Source organism: Neofelis nebulosa, chromosome 1, assembly GCF_028018385.1.
Source record: "Neofelis nebulosa isolate mNeoNeb1 chromosome 1, mNeoNeb1.pri, whole genome shotgun sequence".
NCBI lineage: Eukaryota > Metazoa > Chordata > Mammalia > Carnivora > Felidae > Neofelis > Neofelis nebulosa.
In genome coordinates, this window is record NC_080782.1 from 236,038,338 (window position 1) to 236,057,205 (window position 18,868).

Here is an 18,868-nt window from a genome sequence, read left to right on the forward strand (position 1 = left end):
TTATGCTTGCAGCCAATACAATCATAGATGCCCAAATAAGCACTCCAAGCCCAGTCAAGTTGCTACGAGGTCGCACTCTTACTCTCAACTGTACAACTACCACTGCCTTGAACACAAGAGTTCAAATGACCTGGAGTTATCCCGGTGAAGTGAGTGACGTTTTTTTCTATTTCTCCCGTAGGGCGATACTTATTTTTGGCGAGTGGAATGCCACTGCGTTTTTGAGGTGGGAAAAATCAGGATATTCCGACTCCTGTGGCAGTTGGAGTCAACAGGGAAGCTGTGGGTTTGCTGGGATGCTTTCCTGGTCTGACTTTTGGGAGTATGTGTGCACAGATACGGTCTTTTGATGTCTGGAGGTTTTGTTTTGAAGTGTCTAGGCTGGTATTTCGATCGCATGATTCCGGGTGGAAGAGGGGATTGTCTCATCCCTGGAAACTTTCTCTGGGGTTTAGAGATGAGAGAGAAATTTATCACTAGATGCCAGGCAGGGACTGTCTTTTGTAAGAACAACAACAAAAAGTTGTCATCAGCGCATTAATTGAAGATACTGGCCGACAGTCAGGCACCTGATCGGAGCGTGTTTGGAAAGGGGAGATATTACGGCCCAGCCATCCCGTACTCCATCTGTGAAGTGACAAAGGGGCAGTGCTGTCCTTCAGAAAAACGAGAAGAACAAAAGTCGGGTTTCCTCATTCAAAGCAAACATCCTTGCAAACAATCGTCTGAAAATGTGTAGATGGGGAGTCTGTGATCAACGGTTAAGAAACTCGCACTGTCCCCGTGGCACCCGCTTGCCGTGCGTTAGTATGATTGACGAGGCACAGCCCAAGCTCGGTGATGTTTCTGGGTTTTGGTAGAAATCAAATATTCTCAATAAACGCCAGGAGGGAAGAAACTCTTGCCCTGCTAGGGGCTCTACTCTAAGAGTGTGATGATACATCTATTGACGGCCAGTTACCTTCTAAGATGGCGCTGTCTAGTAGAACTTTCTGTGATCGAAATACCTTTGCTGCCTAATATAGTAACCACTGGCCCCATGTGACTAATGAGCACCTAGAATGTGGCTGGTGTGAGTAAGGAATTGGATTTTTAAACTTTATTTTTTAAAAATTTTTACGTTTGTCTTACTTTTTGAGAGAGAGAGAGAGAGAGAGCGTGCGAGCGAGTGGAGGAGGGGCAGATAGAGAGGGAAACATAGACTCTGAAGCAGGCTCCAGGCTCTGAGCCCTAAGCACAGAGACCGACATGGGACTCAAACTCAAAAACTGTGAGACCATGACCTGAGCCACAGAAGTCAGACGCTCAACTGATGGAGCCACCAGGCGCCCCTTTTATGTTAATTTTGATAGCTAGGTGTGGCTGATGGCTGCAGTGTTAGACCAAAGCAGGTATCTGAACCCCAGGATCAGCTGTTTTCCGAAGACAGAAACAATGCCAATGTTATTCAACTTTGAGAAGGCAAGAGTTCTCTAAGCGAGAAGACAGAAGTAATACCTACAAAGACCGAGGGCTTTTCCGTAACTCTATTTAGGGGACCGACTGTCTGATTTTTGACGGTGGTTATTGCCATCTTCCTTCTGTTTTCTGCTGAGAAGGAAGACAGTGGCCTAACCGTGTGTCTGTTTCAACAGGGCAATGCAAGGACAGGTGGGTAGAAGTTTCTTGAACATGGCACAGACGAGTGCTAAGTTGAAGACCCAAAGACCAGTTCTGCACAGCTTCCAAAGTCTTTCTTTTCCATGCCTCGTCATGGGGAAGGATGGAGAGGGAGAAAAAACATATTATGTGTTATAAAATGTAATGCTAAAACACGGGGGCGGGGAAGGAACAATGAAAGGAAAAGGCAATGTGATCTCATCTTCTCAAAACCAGGAAGGAGTCATTGTGGCCAATTTACACCCGCTGAGCCCCGGGGCCTGCTCTTGGTGTTCAGTGAGGCAAACACGGGACAACATCCCACCGCTGCCACCGCCGGTGGGTAGGTGGCTTTGCACGTCCTCAGATCCATTTGGTGTGATTTGGCCGAAGTTGGAGAGCATCGCCCAAAGAGCGAGATCACGAGACCAGGACGATTACAGCTTAGTACGTGCAGCCAGGACTCGGGACTGTCTCCTTCATTTCTAGGAAGAGAGCAAAAGAAAACCCACGCGGTGTTCTATTCGAGAAGCAGTCGTTACGCCAGATACTAAAGATAACGATTGCCTGAGTTAGTGATATCTACGCGCAGAGAACTGGTGACTGTTTAGAGGGCTGTGTGCTTAGAGGGAAGGCACTAGATTGACACTCAGAAGGCCTGAGTTTCCAGCCCATCGTGGTCTCTGACACTTCAGTTTCTTCACCTGTCAAAGGGCAGCAAGGCCGCCCGTCTCCCTGGGTTGTTGGGAGAAACTGTTAAGATAACGCACGTGAGCGTCCGTCTGGAGAAAACGAAGTACTAACAAATGTTACTGGGGCAGGTATTCGAAACACATGGAGACAGAGAGAGAGTTTCCAAACATCTTGCCATTAGATGGGTTTGCTTCTCGGCATAAAATGTTGCTCTCCGTCATAACCTGAGAAATGCTGTACCCTTGTGCGTGAACAAGACTGTTTCTACATTTGTTACACATTTTCTTTCTAGACAAAGAAGAGAGCTTCTATAAGGCAACGAATTGGCCGACGCAGTTCCGACGCTAACGTGTTCTACAGTGTTCTTATGATTGACAATGTGCAGAACAGAGACAAAGGACTTTATACTTGTCATGTGAAGAGTGGCCCGTCATTCAAATCTGTTAACACCTCAGTGCACGTATATGGTAAGCAGATTCATCCTCGACTTTCTGATCATGGTGGGTTTGGGGCAGGCACTGTAAAAATGGACATTCTCTTTTGGCCAAGAGGCACCCTATCATGAGCGATACAATTTGCTCCCCCTCCTAGCCTCTGCCAAAAAGCAAATCGCTTTAAGTGCTCTTTAAATTTAATATTTTCGAATTGGACAGAGGATCTTTTCCTTTCCAGTAAACTGTGGTTAATAATTCAGTAAGATCATGTTATAATCTCTATTAAATTCTTTTTTTCATCTTCCATATGAACAAACCAGAAAACATGGACAGATTTTCCTTTATTCTCTGGGGGAAATCTCTCAGGTACCCCTAGGATTTAGGGAAATGAAAATGTGGTGTGATAAATTACTTAGAATTGATGTGATTTTTTTATCCCTGGTTTTAGTCTCATGAAATCCTAATGTTGTCGCTTAATTCCAACAGGCAAAGTCTGTAAAGAAAATACTTAAACCTCTTTAGAGTCCCTGAAAACCTTACTTATTTCCACTGTTGAAAAACGGTGAGGGGCAGAATCTATGGAACAATGCTGCCAGGGGCCTTTGATATTCTTTTTCCTTTAATTTTTTTAATGTTTATTTTATTTTTGAGAGAGAGAGAGAGGGAGAGAGGGAGGGAGGGAGGCAGAGAAAGAGAGAGAGACAGAATCCGAAGCAGACTCCAGGCTCTGAGCCGTCAGCACAGAGCCCGACGCGGGGCTCGAACTCACGAACCGCGAGGTCATGACCTGAGCCGAAGTCGGACGCTTAACCGACTGAGCTACCCGGGCGCCCCTTTTGGGATTCTTTTGACTTTCTCCAGTCAGTTTTTGAAATCAGATCGGTTATTTTCAGGTGCCCAAAGACTTTCTTCCATCATACTCACGTTGGGCAAGCAGGTTTTTAGAAGTCTCTGTACTCTTCTCTTACTGTGATGTGGATATGTGAGGTGTTCTGCTTTCTGTTGCCCTGCCTCTGCTTTTCTGTTTCGCTTGCAGCCATTTGATGCGAAGTGTTTTCACCGGTGAGAGTGCTTCTAAATTATTTTATTCCTGGATCGATATTGGGGCTCATCGATAGGCTTGGTCAGCATTCAGTGCCATTGGGTCATTGCTGGCAACCGTCCTTTGAATGAGGCAGTGAGTTGGATTGTTTTTGTTCTGGTCAAGATAAACATAGTCTTTTCTAATCTATTTTGTCACCTCTCCTTTCAAAGATAAAGCGTTCATCACTGTGAAACATCGAAAACAGCAAGTGTTGGAAACTGTTGCTGGCAAGCGGTCTTACAGGCTGTCTATGAAAGTGAAGGCATTTCCCTCGCCAGAAGTCCTGTGGTAGGACCATAATTATTTTCCTATCAGTTTAAGATATGCCGTGTTAAGTAGGAAGATACAGGAGCCCAGTGACTTGAATTCCTGAAAAAAATAGCAAGATAATAAGTTCCCCAGACGGCAGTAGAAAGCAGAGAACTCTGTGGATTTCTGGGCCGGGAGGGAAGGAGGTAGACCGGGCCGGAGGGGAGGTGACACGGTGTGTCACAGGACGGAGCAAGGGATTAGGTGTTTCTGAGTTCTCAGTTCAGGTTAGCCGTTCACTCCCTGTGACTAAATTTCTGCAACTCTGAGCCTCTCTATGATGTCAACGTCCTTTGAATGGAGTGTGTTGGGCAATGGATAGGAAGCATCTTGAATATGTAACATGCTCTAGTAACCCTGAAGAAGCAGGCCCTTGTAATGAGGATAATAATTCTTTTATTATCTGAAAATAATTCTTTTATACACAGCTGGGATGAAAGTTCCAGTCTTGTTTTAAAATTAAACAAACATTAATAGAGACAAGACTTATTCAGTTGCAGGGGCGGACCAATGGACCTACTTGAACTAATGAAGGGGTTTTTTTTGGCTCGAGGTTTGCATATTCAAAAACTCCTGAAGCAGGTTTTTTTTTTTTTTTTCATGTTCGCACAACACCTGATGTAAAACAATGTAATCTGTTGATAATCTGCAGTCATTCTGTGAAATCATTTCTGAACACCAGTATCTTTGGCCCAGACCATTACATTTTAAACAAAGAGTCCGGTGCGAAACCGATTAGGAAAACAACCCAGACAATATAGAAGCGGTACCACCGTAGAATCACCTCCATCAGCCGTTATTTTGCTTTTGATACTGCGTGATTGCAGGATTTGTTCTCCGTTTCCTCAAATAGTTAATAGGGAGTTAAAGAGAACGTTAAACTCTGCTATGCCCCTCCATGCCGTCGCAGTAAAAGAGAGATTTCTGTTCGTTTTACGATGGGCCGAAAGTCCAAAAGTCCATTTCCCATGAGTGTCCGTTATTCCCTAAGAGGAACTGAATCACTCTAGGCGATACATTCGCTTTTTCCAAAGGATCTGAGCCTGTTAAACAGTGCTACTTTCTTCGGTAACTATGAAGCCAGGACTGAAAACACACACACAGCCCATCTTCGAAACCACCGACTGGCTAATGGGAAATAAAAGTAAACTAAGATTGTAGTTGCAGTCGTAAAGTAGAGCATAGCCATTTGGACTGCTTTGGAACTGAGACTCTCTAGTGATGAGAATTTGCCTGCAGAACTTGCATGGATATGAACTATTGGCATCTACCTTTATGCGGAACACAGTAAACTAAGAGATTTTAAAATGCCCAGCTGAAGAACCGTGCAATGTAATGAACTCGTAGAATTTTTTAGAGTTAAATCTTTGAGAAAGTCTAGAAAACTTGAAGAAACATGATGTCCGAACGGATGAGTTAGGTGCACAGCACAGGGTGGCATTCAGTCTCCCGACTCTCAGTTCTGTTTGCAATTGCAGGATGTCTAGGCGTTGATATATTTAAAGTAAAAAAAAAAAAAAAAAAAAATTAAGTTTTGTACCTTTTGTTTGCGAGTTTTGTGCCTTAACTGTTCTCCCTCGGGGGAAAGATCTTGATAATCTTGGTTTCACTATAGTTTATGAAAGGGACAACTGGTGTGACCATTTATACAACTAATAAGAACTCCACATGAGACCACAATAGAAAAGTCTATTTTTATTTTTTATCTGGAGAAATGATCTAGTTGATCTGACTTACAATGGCCCTTGTGCTGCCGATGAAGCGTCGTGGAAAACTCTGAAAAACATCTGGAGGGGATCAGCCAGTGCTTCTGGGTTAATACTTAAGTCACATGGTGACCAGCAGCACCCCTGTGGGTACCTTAAACCATCACTTTTTCTTTCTTCTTTCAAGGTACTTCTTCCTCCTTGCCAATAAATGTGAAGTGTGTCTCAGTTTAGGGGTTTTTTTTTTAAGTTTTTTCTTCATTTTTCTTCATTTCTTTAAGTAATCTCCACACCCAGCGTGGGGCTTGAACTCACGACCCTGAGATCAAGAGTCAGGCACCCTTCCAAGTGAGCCACCCCAGCGCTCTGTGTGTCTCAGCTTAAAAACCCCACCTGGTTTCCCTGGAAACTTAGTGTCTAAATGTTTTAAATGAACGTTGAGACGAACGTATGTATCACCTTGAGCTCACAAACGTAAATGACAGTGTTAAAGTGCTATCGGAGAGGCGGTGTGGAATGACTTCCCGATCATGCCCTTAACCGCAGGTTAAAAGATGGGTTCCCTGTGACCGAGAAATCGGCTCGCTATTTGGTTCTTGGCTACTCATTAATCATCAAAGACGTTGCTGCAGAAGATACAGGGGATTACACAATCTTGCTGGCCATAAAGCAGTCAAATGTGTTTAAAAACCTTACCACCACCTTAATTGTAAATGGTAAGTTGACCTGTTCACGCTTCCTTCTGGTTTCGGGGAGGGGTGAAGGTCAGGAAAACTTGTAAATCAAAAGTCGATATAACAACATCAAGTTAAACCAACTTTTTAAGTAATTATGTTATTTCTTTTTAAATGTTTGTTTATTTTTGAGAGAGAGAGACAGAGCAGGGGAGGAGCAGACAGAGGGAGACAGAGGCTTAGAGGCAGGCTCTGTGTGGTCAGTGCGGAGCCCGATCTGGGGCTCAAACTCACCAGCTGTGAAATCATGACCTGAGCTGAAGTCGGATGCTGAACTGACTGAGCCACCCAGGCGCCCCTTTTAAGTAATTATTTTAAAAATCACATATGCCCCCATCAAAACGATTTCATGTCTGCTTGTTATCTTCCATAAGCAATAAATGTTTTTGTTATAACTGTAGTCATGATGTCCATACCATGGAATCAATTCTTTACTGTTACCAAAGCGATTCTATTAAAAAAAAAAAAATAGCTGTGATGCCAACAAATATGTGTTTGTTTCTCTGACATCAAAACCAGTGGGAATGTGGTCCTTCAGGCTGTGGCCTGGGAGAAAGTCACCGTACAGCTCTTGACTTCTGTCCTGTTCATCTCCCTTCCAGTGAAACCCCAGATTTATGAAAAGGCCGTGTCGTCCTTTCCAGACCCGACCCTCTACCCCTTGGGCAGCAGACAGACCCTGACTTGTACCATTTATGGTATCCCTCAGCCTACAGTCAGGTGGTTCTGGCGTCCCTGTCACCATAATCATTCCAAAGCAAGGTAAGGACAGTTTGTTTCCTGACTAACTTTCAAATACTTGTTATACCTGGACTCGCGATTCTTTAATGGACAGAGATGGAAGTTTGCAAACGGAAAACGCAGCCGTATTTGGCGCAAAGACTTTCCCTCCCGTGGGGAAAAGGGGGCAATATCTACTCTTCTTCCTTACTCAGTGCTAACCATGTCATCATTTTTCTCTCTAGTTTATAGTTTGGGGAGCACAGGGACAGGTTATCTTCGCCTTTTTTGACACTCAGGTTTGAACTCCAGTCTCTTGTTTTCAACTGAGAATCCCTAGACTTTGGCTCATTCAGCTTCTTCGTGTTTTGTGAACGTTGGACATGATGGGAGACCTTCCCTGCGCTGATGATCGCTACCCGTGCTCTTCCATTCATCTGAAATGCGCTCCCACCCATTTGCTGCCCCCCCCCCAGAAGTCCTTCCTTATCCCCCAAGGCTCAGTTCGTGTGTCAGCTTCTCTGCCGCGAGCACTCCTAACTGCCTCATTCAGACCCCTTTCTCCCTCTTCAGTATGAGCCACACCTCGTACACCATCGTGACTTTGCCAGGCTTGCGTATGTGTGTCGTTTCTCTTAACCACGAGCCGGCTGAGAGCTTCTCTGTGTCTTCAGGCCGTGGTGCATGTGGTAGTCGACGCTCACCGTGTGTTTGCTGAACGGTACATCCCTCCCTTCTGGTCACTGTATGGTGTTTCCTTGCATCCTGTCGGTGACAGTCCTGCCTGCCCTTTTCCCATTTTTGTTTAGTCTAGAGGGATGATGCTGAGGACAGTTGGTGGGAGCCGATTTGAAGAACAGGAATAGAATCGATAAGTGCAACAAGAAGGTATTATTGAGACTGCCCAAGAATGATCATCATGCCATAATGTTTGCTTTCACCCCACTTGCGGAGTGTTGGGGGAAATTGCTATTCAACAAAAACAAAAACAAAAACAAAATCAGCTTGCTAAAAAAATAAGAAAGACACAATTCCAGCCTAAACAGAAGTGGCTGTTTGGTTTTCTAGATTCTTCCTGCAATGTCCGCGTTTCTTCACCGTGTGTTTCAAGTCGGACGCTTAACCGACTGAGCCACCCAGGCGCCCCATGAAATATGTTTTTATATAAATGTATTTTGTGTACCTGACACCTAGATTCCGTTGTAGATAGGAATTTTAGTTAGTGACATTTGAATAAAGGGCGTTCTATTGCATGAATTTTTAGAATCTTATTTTGAGTTACATGGTAACATATTTGCATGGTGACATCTATGCGTGGCCGTCAAGAGATTAGGTGATTGATATATGTACATTACTCTTGAATATATAGGATAATTCTTGGTATTTAAATTTTAGGCTCTAGGTAAAGGACATGTCTGTGTATGGACACAACCAAAGCGTGAGTTTAGTTTTGAGGTTTGAATGTGTTTTAAGGAGCTCCAACTTCTTAATTGGCTTGCTGTGGCCCACTGGCTCATGTATCTAAGTTAAAGAGGTTCAGACTTAAATTGTATAGTTTCCGGGAGCCCAATAAATACATAAATGTATTTTAAAACTGTCAGAACTACGGCTCAGCTAATTCATCTTTGTTCAAGTTAAGAACCATAAATAAAATGCACAGAAATTTCTTCTTCTTTTTTTTTAAATGTGATCCACTGCTGAGCCGTGTTTTAGCTATGCTTTTGATTCACCTCAAGTTAGTTCTTATAAAACGTTAGGAATGAAAGAAAGGAGGAAAAGGGTGGTTGGGTCCTTTTTAACTCAGATTCCTAACGAGCTGAGAGGAAATAGCAGAATCTTTTCCCCTTTTACTCTTTGGCACATTCGGAGGCTAGGGTAACATTTCTTTTGAATTAAAAAAAAATTTTTTTTTAGTGTTGGTGTATTTTTGAGACAGAGAAAGACAGAGCACGAGTGGGGGAGGGGCAGAGAGAGAGGGAGACACAGAATCCGAAGCAGGCTCCAGGCTCCTAGCTGTCGGCACAGAGCCCGACGTGGGGCTCGAACCCATGAACCGTGAGATCATGACCGGAAGTCGGACGCTTAACCCACTGAGCCGCTCCAGGGCGCTCCTCTTTTGAATTTTTAATAGCATTAAAATAACTGATGAATACCAGATGAAGTGGAATTTTGGATTCCTTCTTATCCTCAGCAACTGGCAGAGACTTCTAAGCGGATATTCCTAAACTTGTCCCTTTTTCGTGTGGGCATCACCTAGGGAGTGTGCACCGGGGTGTTAAGCTTACGGCACCTTTCACATGTGTGTAGTTTATAGCCTCTGTTCATATAAGATACAGATAATTACACACGCTTCACAGAGACACGATGAGGATCAAGTGAGGTAACGTGTTTGGCAAAAGGTACAGACTGTCCTAGGAAGGCAAGGTTGTGATTACCGCCAGCAGTGGGGTAAAATTCTCTAAACAAGCCTCCAAACTTTTAAGGAACTTGAGAAGAATTTTCTGCCTACTTATAGAGCTAGTTTCCCAACAGTGACCATTTCTAACCCAACGCTTCCGAGAAGGGAACCCAAGTCTTGGAAAGTAAAAATGTGACTTTTCCTGTGCTTGAGCGATGGAAAAGTAGCAGATCTGGGCTGTAGAATTGAGGAAAACGGAACATGATTTTTCTCAGAAGAAAAATGAAGGACATACAGACGAGTTAGGTAACAGTTTTAAAAGCACACAAAACTGTGCCGTGGGGGAGGGAAGTAACCGTCCCGGCCCGTGGCCTGCCTCGCTCACTCGTTTCGGTCATGGAGGGAAGTGATCCTGACCTGTGGGTTGGCGAAGGCCAGGGTGGGGCAGAGTAGGATGTGGGAGAGCTGACTCCTACTTGGCAAGCCCGTGATAGATGCTAGAACTTGACCTCCCCCCCCTGGATTTTGAAGAACTAAGTAGGACTCCTGACCCGCCCATGCGATGGGCTGGTCTGGCTTGCGTGGTCCTTCGCCACATGCTGCCCTGGGACGAGTTGGGACGAGGTTGCCTGCTGTGTGGAGGTTGGTCTCTCAAGGAACGAGTAACAGTCTTGGGCTGGAGGGAAGGGAACCCTGTTTGGGAAGCGGAAGAGATGGATTTAGGGGGCCCAGGAGGAAACAAGGAGCAGACAGGACAGCCTTGGTGTGATGTTGGTACTCCAGATCAACCAGTTACGTTTTCGCAGGAAGAGTCTGACATGTTGCAAGACGGCTTTTATTCGCACGTGCTTGAGCACCAAGGGGGCCTGCCAGTAACCGACTGGAGAATTCTAGGCCTGGCTGGCCCCTCTGCCCCCCCGCAAACAGGAGGCTGGTGAGTGGCGGTTAGCCGCTGCTGGGCCATCCTTCCTGACACTCGCCGTTAACCCATTAACGCAGCTCGCCTTCCTGTCAGCGCCCAGGGTCTACCCAGTTGTTTCTGGGGTGGCCTTTTCTTCTTTTTAAAACTAAGGCCCACTTGTCACATGATGAGTGTGTTTAGGTCTTTTCTCCAGGGAAGGTGAAGGCCTGTGACCATTGATGACCGCAGCTTTGTTTTCAGAGCATGCGTTCTTTCCGTCACAGGCCGCTTTAGTTCTCTGTCTCCATCTAACTATCAAGGTCACCAGTAACACTGATTATAATAGAGTCGCAGCACAGACTACGCTGGTGTCCTTTAGTGGAACGAATTGTTAAGTGTTTGGAGTTCTTTGTGAAAAACCTCCTTTTCTTTTACTGGCTGTCCGTGATGACCGGTAAAAGTACACAGAGAGAAACTTCGGCTCCTTCCCGTGCATTAAACGTTGCTTGCATCTTTTTAAAAAAGTACACGTCTCTTAATGTTTATTTAAGAGAGGGGTGGCGCACATGCACGTGCTCACGAGATGGGGAGGGACAGAAAGGGAGGGAGAGAGAAAGGGAAGTTTCAAGCAGGCGCCACGGTGGCAGCGCAAAGCCTGATGCAGGGCTCAGACTCATGAACTGTGAGATCATGACCGGAGCCGAAACCGAGAGTCGGTCGCTCGACTGGCTGAGCCGCCCAGGCGCCCCAAACATCGCTTGCATCTTGCAAATGCATTTTGCTCATCATCAGTATTCGACCCAAATGCACTGGCAGTCACCTACTTTTCCCGCCAACCGTGTACAAAACAAAGATCCCCACCATTGGCCGCTAGCATTTATGTTTTAATTCTGTAAGATCCAGCATATTTGGGAATTACTTATTTTATCTATACGTATTCCCTCGTCTCAGGGACAGAGACCTGGGAAGTGAGGAAGTGGGTTCTATTCTTGGCACAGGCCCTGACTTCTGTGTGACCTTGGCCAGCTATTTAATCTGTGCTTCAATTTCCCCTTCTGTAGATGGTAACTGCCCCGCTTCCCCTTTCCTATAATACACAGCTATTCATGAGTGAAATGAGAAAATCACTTAAAAATGACGTTTTCTCCATTCAAAAAAGCTTGAAATGATTTCCTAGTTGTTGCACACTGATGTTTCCCTTCTGCTTCTTACAAATCACAAAGCAATTTGATCTGAGGATTAACTCTGAGGATCAATGCCAAACTCACTGAAAAAATCAACTCGTGAAAGTACAGTGGTTGTTAGGAAAAGTCTGACGGGTAAGCATGTGTTCTGTGCTACAGAGAACCGCCTCGGTAATTATAATGCCGGTAATTACCCATTAAAAAAGAAAACCCCACAGCTTCCCCACTACTGGTGTCAACCCACATTTTCCTCACTGCCAACCTGGACTACCTTCTCCAGTCTTCGTCCAGCCCACCCAAGCAAAGGCATTATCGTTCTTTGCCCAGTTAGCCCTCAAACTGTGCTTGTTTTATTTGGTCTTCGGCCAGCGAGCCCCTCGGAATGTGAGACGTGTAATTGGATTCTCAGCTCATGGAAGGTGAAGGGGGCAGAGTGCTCTGCCTGAGTGAAAATGGTGAATTTTGGAAGAAAAACCCCGTAGACGGAGGTGGAATTTCGAGGAACTGCTTCCCAAACCCTAAAGCCGGTCCCGTCTGCTGGAGTCTCCCAATAATTACATGCTTTAGAAGTTTCATGGGAAGTAATAATTTCGGTCACACAGTTTGATGTCCCATTTCTGAACACTCTCCACCTGCCCAGCAGTAGAGGACTGGGTGGGGGAGGGGGCGGTCTAGGGAAAGCGGACCACTCTGGGGCTGAGTGTGGTTCGCAGGCCTTCTTGGTAGGGGTGGGGATGGGAGGCAGCCTACAAAATGAGGGAAGGCGGAGGCATCTAGGAACTCTGAGAAGGGTTTGCTTAATTGCATCTCTCTATTGTTTCCATCAGCAAATTGGCAAAAAGAGGAAGGCCTGAATCATTAGGGATGTGTGAGGGGTAGATCGTTTGAGAGAAGCATAATTCTACATACCCCACTGATGCACACAACGAACGGGACCAAAACAAAGCAGTTGTTAATGGTAGTTAATTAGAAACGTACTCAAGGATTTAATTGACCGCCAGCTTGAATGTCTATTATTATTATTTATTATTATTACTATTGAAAGAATTTTATGTCCCATATTCTGTCTTCTATCTACAAAATGGAAGTGTTAACAATTTAAACATTGAAAAGGTCAACATCTTTCCTGGGGGCCAAACAGATCAGGTGTGAGAGGGAAGCATAATTTAAGAAGACCCCTTCTTTTGGAAATACCACACACTGCATGTTTCAATATTTACCACGTTCCTCTAGAGTATACATGCGATTTGCATCCATGTGTCTCTTGACATGTTTTCTGTGTAGCGTGTGTATGGATCTGTGGACTCAAGCCAGCCACGCTATCGAGAATTTTAATTTGCCATATACAAGACCTCGAATAGACATGGGGGCTTTTAAAGACTAATGCGCCGAAGACCATCGTAGCAGCACTTTGAGCTTGAACACACAAGTTCAAATAAATCTGGCCATCTTATACAGGAGGCTTTCATCACAAGCGAAAAGTGAACGTTCACTTACTAATGAGAAACTTCTTGCTTTCTATTATATAATTGCTGGATGAGGAAGTGCGTGTTGTCCAATGTGAATGTTTGGACAACAGCCCTTATTAATATTTCATGCAAAGTCCTGAGAACAGAACACGAGTTTGTTTGCCAAATGCCTCTCTGCCACTTTTCTGTGCTTTGTGAGATGTTCCTCTTTTTCCCACTCCTTGTGGTAATACAGCGAGTCTGATGAATAATTGTTTCTAATGAATTAACTGTCTCCTGTAATTGCTATCAAGCATTTCATTATGTGTTTAAATTAAACCAAAAGGCTGAGTCATAGGAAGTCTACGCAGAATGATTTCTATAGGGATCTTTTGAGCAAAATTCAGCGTAGCGTCCCGGGATTAGGACTACCAGAAGGCAACGACACACAGTTTGGGAAGGTTCCTTGCAAAGATCGGCAGAGTCTCTCAAATTATTTCGGGCCGTGCTCGCAGATTTTTAAGAATTGAATGGGCGTTTTCATGACCGAATCTACAAATTACTGTCCTGGCACAGGAGCCTTAGGTCATAGATAAATAGGACAAATTACTTATAAAACGTGCACCTGCTCTTAGAAATCTACATTTTGATTAGATCTCCACTGACTTAGACGACTGTTTTTCCCCCCACACTGTGTAGCACAAAGAATAAAATCAGTAGACTGTTTCTTGAAATACGGACTCTAGTCTGTGGTTTTAATGTAACTTCACTGCCCTTTTAGGTGAAAAAGTAGAGCCTGATGTATTGTGTAGAAAGGATGTGATGGATTTAGACTATGGCCAGGTGGTATCTTACAATGCACTTCAAGTCACTGGAACTTGTTTCTTCATACTTTCTCTAGAAGCCTTGGGGATGCCTTGTCACCTTAAATGCCACTGTCTACTTAATGGTAACAGCTATAATAGATGGAATCAATGAGCCCTCCCTGGTGCCAAAGTTGCCCTCATCCCTTTACACATATTATCCCTAATCTGTACAGTTCTACATAATGGACATAATTTCCCCATTAGGAAACTGAAGCCCAGAAAGTTCTTTCTTGGGGTGCCTGGGTGGCTGAGTCGATTAAGCCTCCCACTGTTGATTTTGGCTCAAGTCATGATCTCATGGTTTGTAAGATCAAGCCCCGAGTTGGGCTCTGCGCTGATAGTGCCTGTCTAAAATTCACTCATTCTCTCTCTCTCTCTCCCCCCGCCCCCCACCCTTGCACTCTGTCTCTCTCTCTCAAAACAAATAAACTTAAAAAAAATTCTTTCTCAGGTGTTTTCAGATAATAAGAGAGGCTAAGTCGTTTGGCATTTCAGAAGGTTACTTTTCATTGGTATCCCACGGGACTCCTCTGAGTGCACCCCTATGGGTTCCCAGAGGAAGGAGCAGAAATCCTTGAGGGGACGGATTTGGGGAGGCACTGGCTTAAGCCCACTGGGTTTACTCTTGTCACCAGTGATCCCACAAAGTCTACCCGTTGAGTCAGAGTCGCACCGAGGATGGGAGGGGAGAGGAGAAAGAGGTTAGCAGCAGATGGGTTTGGGACCTGGTGACCAGACCACCTGCTCTGGTTTGGGCCCCAGACCTACAGGTGGGAATAGACTCTTTGAGGGGACATGAACCCCAGTGGGATGAGCAGGTCTAAATCAGACCAACCTGAAGAAGGTAGCAAGTCAAACGGTCCATTTGACACTTTGACTCTGGTGGTACTCTGGTGGTACTGGCCCTCTCTGGGACTTTCTCCCCATGCAGGGGTATTTATTTGATCCTTTGCAAGGAAGTTGCATTCCCTTATTTGTTGTTCAGGATTGATTTTCCGGATCAGGATTCAGCAAGCACTCAGCCCTCAGGGGGCTCACAAAGCTGTGGATTTTTGCAAGAGGCACAGGAAGGCAAAGGAGTTGAAGAATAAGGGGGGACAAAAGACCATGAAGGAGAGAGCATAGGGTTTGCAGTTGATGACTGAATAAAATAAAAACATGGTGGCTGCAAATCTGAGCCTCAGCAGGCCCTGATCTAGTCACTTTGAATGCTTAATTCACTTACAATTGGGGAATTTCAGCGATTAAAAAGAGCTTTATAGAGGAGAAACTGGCTCAAAGATAAAGAATTATCCCTCACCTCACAGCTAGTTAATGGCAAACCCAGGACTAGACCCAAGTCTCTGATTTCCTGTTTATTATTCCCTTTTATTATTTCCACCGTAACATTGCATCGAGTCTCCATGGAAGGTGCCTGGAATCTGCTTGAATAAATGAACCATCATGGCTTCCGTGGAGGTCGGTGGTGAGGACTGCGGTTTAGAGGAAACCGCACGGAGGAAATAAGATCTGAATCCTCAAGATGGCGGGGAGGTCTTAGAATGTCGAATGGAAGGAACATAGATATGACAGAGTAGCATGGGGATGGGAGTAGGTCGAAGAGTTGAAAAGGCCATGCTTGGGGAGGAATTTGGCCGGATCATCAGAGTTGGGTGCAGAAAAATTAAAGCCAAAAATTGGCAGAGTGAATCCGGATCTGATGTGGAATTCTTTGAGTGAGGGGCTAAACAATTGAGCCGGCCAATCATTCCCTTTCCTGTGGCTAATGCCTGGCTGTTCTGTCTCCTTCCCACAAACCCGCCCTGTAACTCTTACAGACTGATAGACTTTCATAGGCTCCTTTTTTGGTCGTCTTCCTCCTGTGGCACGTCATTAGCATGTGTCCTGTACATGCTGTCCTGCATGTCTGAAGACCAAAGCCTTAAACTCCAAGAACGTGGGTTTTCACTCGAGCTTTTTAAAAAATGAGCTGGAGGCATGTTATCCCCTTTCCTTAGGCTTTTAATGTTCCGTATGCCTTGCCTTCATCATTGAAAATGATGTAAGACGATCACTAGTTGCTACCTTGTTGAGAAATTCTGTCTTGTGAGGGTGAAAAAGTAAGGTGAGGAAAATAAAAGTGGGTATTTAGAGACCACGTAGAGCCAAATAGAAGAGTATGTATGTCCAGTAGAAGACCCCCTGGCCTAGGACCCAGGAGTCCTATGTTTATTTCTTTTATCGCTGAAAATTATTGAGCACTTATCTGGAGGATGCTAAGTGCTCAATTTGTGTTCTATGTGTGTTGTCTCATTTAATTATTACAGAGCTTCTATGAGGCAGCTACTGTAATTATTACCATTTACAGAAAGTTTAAGTACCTTGTTAGGAAACCAGCCCTGGTTGACATGTCAGAGTCTATCGTTGAGCGTCTTCTGGCACATCGTCAACCAGTCACTTCATTTTCACTACTAGGATTGGTTCTACAACAAGTATTTAGACCTTAAATTGAGTAAGTTGGGGGCCAAAGCTCATGATCCAGAAAGCAGATGTGTTTAGAGGGGCCGATGTGCGTGATATCAAGAACCAATTTAAGAAGGATGCAGAAAAATATAGTCTAGGGTTAAAGGTCATGGCCTCTGGAGCCCGAACCCTGGCTCTGCCACCAGCTACTATCTACCAGCTTCTGGGTAAAATAAACTGCCTCTGTGGGTCCAAGTTTCCTGATCTGCACAGTAGAGATAATAGCACTGACATCATAAGATTGTTTGGGGGGATTAAAGGAGCTAATGCATATCAAGTATTTAACTCCGTGGCTGGTGCATTGCACGTAAGTTTATTTGCTGGAAGTTGTCCAGTAGTTTCGGATTGCTCTGGGGCTGCCCGGTGCAAAGCAGTTTCCTTTCGAGGTGGCCTCGTGCATATATTAGTACGCTGTGAAAGCTGACAGTCTTCTGGCAAAATGGTCCCATGCCGTTAGGGTAATGTCCTCCCAGGAAACATGCTTGCGTCTTTAGACAGGTCTTCTGACGAAGGTGATTTACTCCAAAGAAATTAAGATGGGACCAGAAATGGCAGAATTTTCCGATTTTTTTAGGAAATTAAAGGAGCTATAATATCCTGAATCTCCTCGCATTTGTGAGTTCTGCCTCAGCAATTCAAACGTTCATTGACCCCAAGTCTTGTCCAGTGATGGTACCACATGGGCTCTTGGCATTTCACTCGCCTGCACTCAATTATATTCGGGTATTTTTTTTTTCAACGTTTTTAATTTATTTTTGGGACAGAGAGAGACAGAGCATGAACGGGGGAGGGGCAGAGAGAGAGGGAGACACAGAATCGGAAACAGGCTCCAGGCTCCGAGCCATCGGCCCAGAGCCCGACGCGGGGCTCGAACTCACGGACCGCGAGATCGTGACCTGGCTGAAGTCGGACGCTTAACCGACTGCGCCACCCAGGCGCCCCAAGGGTATTTTTTTTTTAATATTCTGATACGTGAGCATGCATTTGACTTGCCTCTTCAATAGATGTGTATGTTCCTTAATAACAGAAGGAACTAGGTCTTCTCCTTTTTTCAGAGGACACAATTCTACTTCTTAATTGGAGTATGTATGAATATGTATCTTTTTGTTTTAATCGAATGGGACTAATACTTATGAGCCAATATTTTTGTCCACCCTTGAGGAAAGGCGGCGACCATTGCTGGTTGGTTTTCTATTTTCTGTTAGACCAGAAGATGCTTCTCCACATGTCAGCGTCACTGTCTCAGTTGAGATTGTCCATGAGTGTCAGTTTGTCACGTACGGATAATGCGGTGAGGAGTTCGTCCAGGTCCCAGGCAGACCCTCTGTCTCCATTAACACTCCTCGCCGTGAATGGACAGACACTGATGGTGGTGACACGGTGCTCAGTTGAGGGGATACATGTGAGGTCATTTGAGGGTCAGCAGTGCCCCGTTTTTCAGCACGTTGGAGGTACGTGATGGATGGCAGGGTTGACGCCTGACACAGGGTTGAGTCCACATCTAGTCAGGCCATCGTCAGGGGTCACTCTTCTCATCAGACAGCCAACAGAGCAAGAGACGGGTGTTCCCCTCTCGTGTTCATGGGGTGGCGGGGTTAGGCCCTGAGGTCATCATCACGAACAGGACATAGCCCCTGCTCTTAAGTAGTTCTTAACCTAGGGAGATAATAAAATGACAAGTAACATTATCAGTCCATCTACCGTGTGCCAGGCGCGGTGCTAAGCAATTGCATCGATTGACTCGTTGAGTGCCACCCTGGTGTTCACCGATGCAAAGGATCTTCTGTGAATTATCTCCCTGCTGTTCGTCTTTTTTTTTTTTTTTTAATTTTTTTTTTCAATGTTTTTTATTTATTTTTGGGACAGAGAGAGACAGAGCATGAACGGGGGAGGGGCAGAGAGAGAGGGAGACACAGAATCGGAAACAGGCTCCAGGCTCTGAGCCATCAGCCCAGAGCCTGACGCGGGGCTCGAACTCACGGACCGCGAGATCGTGACCTGGCTGAAGTCGGACGCTTAACCGACTGCGCCACCCAGGCGCCCCTGCTGTTCGTCTTTTAACCCCTGTAAGAAAACTAGTAAGACATAGGAACATGGGGTGGCTTCTTTTGAGTCGGGGAGGCCAAGAGGACATCCGTTTCCCAAGGGATTTGAGGCGGTTCACAAAGAGTACAACAAATAATCTGAATGAAAGGAGAAAATGCCATCAGGCTAGTGCAGAGATAGGGCCCATGTGCTTTTACTTTCTAGT

General features: G+C 45.1%; 1 protein-coding gene across 1 annotated transcript in view; it reads left to right on the forward strand.

Annotated features, from left to right (window-relative positions):
* FLT1 (fms related receptor tyrosine kinase 1) overlaps positions 1 to 18,868 on the forward strand; it is a 174,568-nt gene that overhangs the window by 55,381 nt on the left and 100,319 nt on the right. Inside the window, exons 7-11 of the mRNA XM_058688848.1 lie at positions 13 to 149; positions 2,624 to 2,798; positions 4,020 to 4,137; positions 6,411 to 6,580; positions 7,201 to 7,360. Of these exons, the coding sequence (XP_058544831.1) occupies positions 13 to 149; positions 2,624 to 2,798; positions 4,020 to 4,137; positions 6,411 to 6,580; positions 7,201 to 7,360 (760 nt within the window). The remainder of the gene's footprint in view (positions 1 to 12; positions 150 to 2,623; positions 2,799 to 4,019; positions 4,138 to 6,410; positions 6,581 to 7,200; positions 7,361 to 18,868) is intronic.